We start from the raw sequence: 9581 nt of genomic DNA, 5'->3' as shown, positions 1-9581 counted from the left end.
GGATACATTGGTTCCACAACTTAAGTAAGGCAAAGGAATAATTAAATACGAATTGCAAAAGAGAAGTCACCCTAACAAGGTATATAGGAAGCTCCTGAAATCTATTTCCTCCTATAAGTGGTAGATATTGGGACAGATCTAACCACCTATACATTCTTTTGTGTGTCGAAATATTTCACAATAAAAACAATTGTTCCTCCATAAAGTTAAAATCGATTCTCTTTACCTTGCCAGAGCCAAGGCCATAGACTGGAGAGTCTGCCAGCCTCTTCCCTCCCCTCCTCCCTTCCCGATGACAAGGAATTTTTACTCTAAAGAAAAAGTTGAATGTCCTTTTAGGTCTTCCAAAATTAGCAGCAATTAATTCCTGAAGCTTAATGAAATGGTGTCACATTTGAATTTTTTAGACCTTGTTTTGCTTCTTACATCTTTCAAATTGCTTAGTAAGGGCCAGCCATTAGTAATTAGCTTGTGTTTATGCATGTCGTTTTTATAAGGAGTTATACTGGTTGAAAAGGTGAAGTGTGGATGAGATGTACTTTGACTCACAGCACTCCTCAGGACACCCAACCGCTGGTTTGCTGGGGACACCACTGCTTAATTGTGGGCAGTGCGCAGAATTGCAGATGAGGGTACAAAGAGCTTCAGAAGTGCTGTCCCAGCTGCCCCAAACTCGCAAAGGGACAGCAGGTGCCATACTCTTCTCTGGGGTGACTAGATAGCTCAACATAGTCCGTGACCCTCCACATCTGTCCTGACACAAGGCCACACTCTGAATGTTTTGCACAGATGCCCTGAGCCCTACTCTCTTCTCTTTTCCTCCTCTCTTCTCTTTTCCCATCAATCCTACCACTGTTCTCATTCCCAAAGGCTGCTCTGCCTGTCTTTGCCCTTGAAGCACAGCAGCTCTGGGGGGCTACAAACCAGGTCATTTCACTTCTCTTTTTGTCTCCTCAATTTAATCCAAACCTCTGTACTTTAGAAGATAATTTTTCTAGGACCTGCTCTATTGGAGTGAGGGTGGTTCATGGGTAAGCAGAACACAGTACAATCTATCAAAGTATTGCCAAATGCTAGAGGTATGCAAATAACTAAAACTGATGTTTTCTACCCCATCCTTCAGTTCTTAGCCACCGATGCTGCACATCTAACTCGTACTCCTTCCCAGCCTCCAAATAGCCTCACATCGCCATGTGCCACATGTCCCTCACTGGCCCCTCATGGTCCTAACCATCCCAACCCACTCTGACTCTGCCCATCTTCCTTAGATTGACTCTCCCACTCCTAAATTCACAGATATTCCCCTGTAAACAACTTTCTTTACCCTGTTGAACTTATCCAAGGATTAGGAAGTCAATGGGTAGTCATCGCTTATAGGCGAGAAGGCATTGCAATTCCTGTCACTTACCAGCTGGGAGAGTTTGGGCAAGTTATTTAACCTCCCTGAACCTTGGTTTCCTCACCCATAAAATGGGGATAATGGTACATACTTCGTATGATTGATGTGAGACTTAGAGATCATTTATGATATATAATGATGATCACATAGTAGGTGACCAATTAAAAAGAAACATCTTATCAAACCAGGATCTATGCTTCTCTACACAGTTCTTTCTAATTCTAATTCTCTACACAGTTTTTCCTAACATGGGGAAATTTACTTAAGTGATCCAACCTCCACCTCCCAGGTTCAAGCAATTCTCCTGCCTCAGCCTCCCAAGTAGCTGGGAATACAGGTGTGTGCCACCACACCAAGCTAATTTTTGTATTTGTAGTAGAGATGGCGTTTCACTTGCTCTAGTCTTGAACTCCTCCACCAAGGCTGGTCTTCAATCCTGACCTCAGGTGATCCACCTGCCTCAACTTCCCAAAGTGCTGGCATTACAGGTGTGAGCCACTGCACCCAGCTGTGATCCAATTTAGCACCACCAATCTGACATTTTGTGCATCCTCAAGTGACATAATAAAAGTTATACAGCATCTCTTATGAAGTATTCTGCCCAACAGTGTCGAATTTAAACCTAATCCAGCCTCTAACCCAGTGCTGTCCAATAGAATTTTATGTGAAAATAAACAATAAATAAAATAAAAACAAATAATAAAGCACTGTTCTTTATTTGTTCTTTAAGGTAGGCACTACTTATGGGTAGCTGCTGAGGACTGAAAACATGGATAATGCAACTGATAACTAGATTTTTAACTTATTTAATTTTAACTAACTGAAATGTAAGTAGCCACATCTGCCTATTGTCAACCTAATTGGACAGCCCAGTTCAAGATTTTATTTCCAGTTTATAGAAAACACAAGGGCTAGAGCCACAAATTAAATTATGCAAAATCTGGTTTTAAAATTCTTAGGACAATTAGGAAAATTGAATCTGAGATGAATAGTAAGAGGTGCTCTGGAATTATTGTTAATTTTCCTGCATGTGAAAACAGTACTCTCTTTATTCTTAAGAAATTCATGCTGATGTATTTAAGGGTTACATGCCATGCTTTCTGCTACTCAAATAATTGGGCAAATGTGAAAGCAAATAGGGCATAATGTTAACCATTGAATCTGGGTATCCAGGTGGAACATCAATGCTTGTGTGTTGTATTATTTCAAATTTCTCAATGTTTGAAAGCTCCCATCATAAAAAAGATAAAAGACAAATATTTAATAATCTGCTGACTGCTGCCATGGCAGGAAAAGTGAGATGGTTTTCAGCTGCCCACTGAAAAAGCTGGAGATGGGGAAATCCAGGTTTGTGTTTTGGGAACACTTTAGCCACAGCTGGGATGGAAACGTGAGATGGTATTTATTAATGCCTCAGCCTTTCCTGAACCCCCGTCCCCACATCACTTTAACACACAGGCCTCCTCCCAGTTTCTCCAGCACCTGGCCCCCCTTCTCCTCCGCTTGTCAAGAGCTACTCCTCCTTCTCCTCCTCACCCCTGCCCTCCCCAATGCCTGCAGATGAAGGAATGCCCTGCTGGCAAGACACTTTGAAGATGAAACATGCTGACTCCCGCTAGAGCCCAAGGCTGACATCCTTTACAAAGAAGAGGGTGCAGGCCACTCCACCATTAAAGCACTTTCTGGACAGGCGTTGGACCCGGCTAACCACCCAAGCCCATAAAGCGAAAATTGCCCCAACACTGTCTTCAAGCCAAGCCCCTTCGGAATCTGCGCATAAATAGGGCTGCGGTGCCCTGAGGAGCACATTGGAGTTTCCACCAGGACTCCAGGTCCCCTATCCTCTCCTCTGTAACCCAAACGGCCAGGAGCACCATGACCTGCGGATCAGGATTTGGCGGCCGCGCCTTCAGCTGCATCTCCGCCTGCGGGCCCCGGCCCGGCCGCTGCTGCATCACCGCCGCCCCCTACCGCGGCATCTCCTGCTACCGCGGCCTCGCCGGGGGCTTCGGCAGCCACAGCGTGTGCGGGGGCTTCCGCGCCGGCTCCTGCGGGCGCAGCTTCGGCTACCGCTCCGGGGGCGTGTGCGGGCCCAGCCCCCCATGCATCACCACCGTGTCGGTCAACGAGAGTCTCCTCACGCCCCTCAACCTGGAGATCGACCCCAACGCGCAGTGCGTGAAGCAGGAGGAGAAGGAGCAGATCAAGTGCCTCAACAGCAGGTTCGCGGCCTTCATCGACAAGGTGGGTGTCCTGGATCACACCCTTCCTGAACCACAACCACCACCTACACAGCCAGGGCTGGGCACTGAGGATGGAGTCAGAGACAGAAAGACCTCTGCCTGCCTGAGATCCGAGTCTGATGGGAGAGGCACACAGACAGACAGACACACACACACACACACACACAAATACACACACACACTCAAGACCCAGACTCAGATAGGGGGAGCTTGTGGAGGAAAAGTGTGACCAGGCTGCTCTGGGGCACAAGCTAGACATCAGGGAATTGGGGATGGGGACCATGTGACCACTGATGCTCAACTCAAAGGGGTCTGGGGAGCCCCAGGGTGAGAGTAGGGTGCACTGACTTCCAGATGACATAGGGGAAGGGCTGGGACAGCTGAGCTCCTTTCCAGATGGCCTGTGACATCCTCTGCCTGACACCATCCCCAGAAGCCCCATCTGTGATCTGAACCTGGACACTCTGCCTGTGAGGATTGCTGCCTTACCCGGCTTCAGAGTGAGGGGCTGAGCCTCCACTTGTGTTCATCTGCTTGGAGTCACTCGACTCCCCTGAGAGCAGGCACTGACACCCCACCCACAGCCCTTGCTCCATTCTTGAGTGGAAAATCTAGACACAGATCAGGGCCAGGAAATCCAGAAACTGTCTGTCTCCCACTGCCCACCTCTACTCAATCTCAGATAAGCTCCAGACTTGGGAATTCCCATTAAAGCATCACCCTTCCTCCAGGCCCCCAGAGCTGGCTTTGGGGCACCAGAAACCATCTGCCCCTCCTTCCCACCCTGAATTGCAGGTGCGCTTCCTGGAGCAGCAGAACAAGCTGCTGGAGACCAAGCTGCAGTTCTTCCAGAACCGCGAGTGCTGCCAGAGCAACCTGGAGCCCCTGTTTGAGGGCTACATCGAGACTCTGCGGCGGGAGGCCGAGTGTGTGGAGGCCGACAGTGGGAGGCTGGCCTCAGAGCTCAACCACGTGCAGGAGGTGCTGGAGGGCTACAAGAAGAAGTGAGTGCGGGCAGGAGGGATACTGGGCACAGGAATGGGTTTAGGTTAAATACACTGAATTAGACAATAGGAAGAACTCCCAGGTGGGTTCAGTGGCCATGACCACTAGGTTGACCGAGGATGGTGGAGTCTGGGTCTTTTCCTTTGTGGAATCTTTGCCCAGACACCTTTGTAAGAGGAGGGCTATGACTCCCACGACCTGTCTCTATCTCACTTCAGCCCTCTCTTCCCTGAGCCACATCACCCAGCAGCTCTCCCCTGTGCTTGATGGGAATGAAGCCTCTGTGGGGTCCAGGCTTCTGTCCTGCCCCTCAGACCCTACAGTTGTAGCACCTATCAGATGTGAGCCCAGGGTCGCTCAGGTGTGACAGGTCTGGGGCGGTTCTGGGTGTGTCTGCGGGTCTGGGAGGCCCCCACACCTGATCTAAGATTGGCACCAGTGAGGGGTGTTGGGGCTACAGGCCCTGGGAGGCCATGCTGTCTACTCCCAGGATGGGGCTGGGGGCTGAGTTCTATTTGCCCCCTGGGAGAACTCATAGCCCCTTTGGGAATAGGACTGGGAGGTCCCAGATAAGCCCTCTCCATCCCCAATTCAAAATGGTGAGGGAATCCAAGACACATCCCACATCGAACCAGAAAGGACTCAGCTGGACTGCCAGGGCCTGCTGTGTGGCTGTGTTCCTAGTACTGCCCCCATGGCTGTGATCAGGGTTGGGGCTCTGCAGAGACCTGCCCTGCTCTGACTTCCTCTCTCTGCCCTCTGCTCTGTCTCAGGTATGAGGAGGAGGTTTCTCTGAGAGCAACAGCTGAGAATGAGTTTGTGGCTCTGAAGAAGGCAAGTGACACAGGATTGAGAAGCACAGACCCTTGGGATCTCAGAATGCCAGGCTCTTCCTGGGGAGACACAGGGGATCTCAATCTCAGTGTGGGGTGCAATGACTTTTCCACAGCAGTCTGGGACTGTCCAGATGGAGGCCATTGGATAGAGCATCCAGGGCCTTGACAGAGGACAATGACCTTGGAATATCCACCAGCATCTGTCCTGGGCAGGGGGGTGGCTGCATTGACCTCTGGGTGTCTTCCTCTGTTCCAGAGGTTGTGGTTTGTGGTTGAGTCCCCTGGAGCCTTAGTAGATTCTGTCTCTGCTGAGGGACAGTGCAGTCCGTCTTGCATTCTGAGGAGTCTGACCTTGAGGCAGGGACACAATCCCAGGGTCTAGCGGAGGATGGAGCAGAAGCAGGATCAGCCATTAGGCTCTTGGAGCACTGCTGGGGGACAGGAAAGGGTCAGGGTTTGAGAGCTGGGGGGTCAGTCTGGGCAGGCTTCCTGGACCAGGAGAGGGGAGAAAGGAGATATGGCAGGGCAGGCAGGGGTGAAAGGCTGGTGAGCCATGCCCAAGGCCACAGGGTTTGCCCTTAGAGGGAAGAGGATGCTAGATCATTCCGGGAAGGGCCAGAAGGGAACGAGAGGGCATGGGAATGGGATGCTGGGGACTGTTTTTCCCTGGCTGCATGGATTGGGTGGGATGAAAGAGTAGTCTGGGGACTAGATCACCAGGGTCCTTGCACTCCAACACTCCCCACCTTTGCAGGATGTGGACTGCGCCTACCTCCGCAAGTCAGACCTGGAGGCCAACGTGGAGGCCCTGGTCCAGGAGATCGACTTCCTGAGGCGGCTGTACGAAGAGGTGCGGGCTCAGGGGCCAGGCAGAGGCCTGGCAGCCAGCAGAGAGGAGAGTTGGGGGTGGGGTGTTGGAATGGATGTGGGTAGGGGCTGCGGTCCCTGAGGCTGTGTGAGTGGGCGGGCTGAGGACCAGAGAAGGCCTGAGAAGGTGGAGTCCAGGACATGGTAGGTGGGGCTGTGTTCTCAACTAAAGTCGCTGCCCTCACCTCCTGCAGGAGATCCGCGTTCTCCAATCCCACATCTCAGACACCTCCGTGGTCGTCAAGCTGGACAACAGCCGGGACCTAAACATGGACTGCATTGTCGCTGAGATCAAGGCACAGTACGACGACATTGTCACCCGCAGCCGGGCTGAAGCCGAGTCCTGGTACCGCAGCAAGGTGAGTGGGGCAGCACACCTGCCTGCTAGACATGGCAGTAGGAGGGATGTGAGGTATCTATTAAATAGGCTTCCTTTTCTGGGGATGCTGGTCCCTAAGGGTGAGAAGCGAAGAGCTGTCTCTCTGAGGCTGGGGTGGCAGGGCAGGACTGCCACGTGTGGTTGCACAGGCTGAGCACTGCACAACTGCACAACCATCCGTGGTGTCCTGAATGGATGGGAGTTCCCACCCTGAGCCTCATGAGCATCTCTACTTCCCCAGTGCGAGGAGATGAAGGCCACAGTGATCAGGCACGGGGAGACCCTGCGCCGCACCAAGGAGGAGATCAACGAGCTGAACCGCATGATCCAGAGGCTGACGGCTGAGGTGGAGAACGCCAAGTGCCAGGTATGGGGCATCTGTGCCCAAGGCCAGAGAGACTGAGTGCCAACACTTGTCGCACAGCCTATGTGTGCCCTTCCTGGATCTCAGCGTTCATTCACCAGCCCCTTTGTCCATGTAGAGTCCCTGGTGTGGTCTTTCAGTGAGTCCTAGGTGATGAAGGCAAGAGGCTCTGTTTCTGGGATGCTCTCAGCTTGGTAGGGAGTGTGGTCTCATCCAGGTAAGCATCAGAGAGACCCAGAGACTCTAATCTACCTTCTTCTCTCTGTTCTCTTCAGAACTCCAAGCTGGAGGCCGCGGTGGCCCAGTCTGAGCAGCAGGGTGAGGCGGCTCTCAGTGACGCCCGCTGCAAGCTGGCCGAGCTGGAGGCCGCCCTGCAGAAGGCCAAGCAGGACATGGCCTGCCTGATCAGGGAGTACCAGGAGGTCATGAACTCCAAGCTGGGCCTGGACATCGAGATTGCCACCTACAGGCGCCTGCTGGAGGGCGAGGAGCAGAGGTGGGTCCAACCAAGCCTGGCAGAGAGCCACCCTTCCCGACCCTTGGCACAAGCCTACCCTTGGCCTTGGCTGAGTAATGGCCAGAGCTCTAGGGGGCAGAAAATCATTCATAACTTCCAGTGTGGGGAGGGCTGGTGTGTGGATTTGTCTGGGGCAAGGCGTTCCCTCAGACTCTCTGTTCTTAATTGCCCGACTGTGGAGCCTACCCTAGGACCTGGGGAGCTTTTTCAGCCTCTCTGGAGCAGTTACTAACGTTGCCTTTTTCTCTTTTGCCCTCAGGCTATGTGAAGGTGTTGGGGCTGTGAATGTCTGTGAGTATTTGGGGCCCAGTGTAGACAGATTTAGTACCTCCCTGTGATGGAGGGCAGAGTTTGGGAAGAGGCGTGTCACTGAGATTGAATATAAAAGAGTGGGCTGGCATCACAACAGGAGAGACCTGGAGTCAGACAGCTGAAAGACCCCAGCTCGTGGACTAGATGGCCCTAGAATTGTCCACTAAAGATGCTTCTGACTTTCAGTACCCAGAGCTCAGGGCTTGGGCAGGGGAGGTGGTCAGGGAGGCAGGATGGCTTGCCCTCCAGAATTTTGACTCAGCCTTCGGGGTTCACAGGTGTCAGCAGCTCCCGGGGCGGGGTCGTGTGCGGGGACCTCTGTGTGACAGGCTCCCGGCCAGTGACTGGCAGCGTCTGCAGCGCTCCGTGCAATGGGAACGTGGCGGTGAGCACCGGCCTGTGTGCGCCCTGCGGCCAGTTGAACACCACCTGCAGAGGGGGTTCCTGTGGCGTGGGCTCCTGCGGTATCAGCTCCTTGGGTGTGGGGTCCTGCAGCAGCAGCTGCCGGAAATGTTAGGCACCCCAACTCAAGCCCCAGACCCCAGCACCTTTCCTGCCCTGCCTTGCTCGGTCCATCCAGCCCAGGCGCCTGGACCAAGTGCTCAGCTATTGCTCCTGCACTTTGAAAGACCCCTCCCACTCCTGGCCTCTCATTGCTCCATGTGATTCCCCCACTTCTGGGCTCTGCCACCCCAGCCGGGAAAGGTTACCCTAGAAAGAAGTCCCCCGGCACCCACAAGAGGAGCAGGGAGAGCCAGGACCAGAAACTCGCCCATGGCCACTGCCTTCCTGCCTCTCCCCTTCCTCCCCTGCCCTGTTTATCTCTGCCTTGATCTGTGTTTCAATAAATTAATGTAACCAAACTGGGTCTTGTCCGCATCTCTGTTACCCTCCTCAGGGGTCAGGGTTAGAGAGGGTCCCCAGAGTCACGTGGAGCAGCAAGAGGCCCAAGGGTCTTCAGTACAGTTCTCTATCCCTCACCTCACAGAAGGCTCAGATGTACCCAAGAGTTGTGCTAGGCCCCTACGTGATGTAACTTTATCCACAAAACCCTAATGATGCACCTTGTAGATGAAGAAGCCAGAACTCAGAAGCACTCAGTAATTGGGGCAGGGTCCCTGCTTAGTTGGGTGCTTCAGCTGGGGTTTAAGCCCTGTGTGTGTTGCTAGCGCTCATTTCACTAAACCGCAGCTATCTCCCAGAAAACACCTCACGCATTTCTGTAAACTGATGGATCATGAAGATCAGATTCACCAATCACTCAAAGCTGAGGCAACATCATCCAGTGCTTTGGTAGGGAAGACTCATGCCTGAGTAATTTATTGGAATTCTTTAAGGGGTGAATACATGAATATTATTTAAAGTTTCAAAAAGCCTTCGACGTGGCTTTCTTTTGTTTTTAATGGAGTCACTCTGGGGCTTTGGAGACCTGCCATAGTTGATACATTTCCTTAAAGACAGAAAACAGCACATAGCAAGATGATAGGGCATAGAGTGGGGAACATGGACTCCAGCCAGACTGCCTGGGCCCCAAGCTGGGCTCTGGTCCTTCCTACTTGAGTGGGGTTGGGCGGTGTGCTTACCCTCTCTGTGCCTGTTTCCACACCTCTAAAATGAGGATGACAGAAAGGGCAACCACCTCATAAGTTGATGAGAGGA

General features: G+C 52.4%; 1 protein-coding gene across 1 annotated transcript; it reads left to right on the top strand.

Annotated features, from left to right (window-relative positions):
* Positions 1-3274: 3274 nt before the first annotated feature.
* LOC110567222 (keratin, type II cuticular Hb1) lies at positions 3275-8439 on the top strand. Its single transcript, XM_021666070.2, has 9 exons — positions 3275-3643; positions 4438-4646; positions 5421-5481; positions 6238-6333; positions 6545-6709; positions 6971-7096; positions 7369-7589; positions 7870-7901; positions 8201-8439. The coding sequence occupies exons 1-9, from the start codon at positions 3275-3277 to the stop codon at positions 8437-8439; spliced, it is 1518 nt and encodes a 505-aa protein (XP_021521745.2).
* Positions 8440-9581: the final 1142 nt, after the last annotated feature.

This window comes from Aotus nancymaae, unplaced genomic scaffold (assembly GCF_030222135.1).
Source record: "Aotus nancymaae isolate 86718 unplaced genomic scaffold, 86718_ANA_hifiasm-v0.15.2.pri h1tg000016l, whole genome shotgun sequence".
NCBI classification, from domain to species: Eukaryota; Metazoa; Chordata; class Mammalia; order Primates; family Aotidae; genus Aotus; species Aotus nancymaae.
Note: the sequence above shows the minus strand (reverse complement) of the source record. Positions and strands in the feature narration are given on the sequence as shown.

What these genes read in the sequence shown, in the direction of transcription:
- LOC110567222 (XM_021666070.2), top strand. Translation starts at nt 3,275, where the DNA reads ATGACCTGCGGATCAGGATTTGGCGGCCGCGCCTTCAGCTGCATCTCC. An exon ending in CTGGAGGGCTACAAGAAGAA is followed by an intron (nt 4,647 to 5,420) that starts GTGAGTGCGGGC and finishes GCTCTGTCTCAG; the next exon opens with GTATGAGGAGGAGGTTTCTC. An exon ending in AGTTTGTGGCTCTGAAGAAG is followed by an intron (nt 5,482 to 6,237) that starts GCAAGTGACACA and finishes CCACCTTTGCAG; the next exon opens with GATGTGGACTGCGCCTACCT.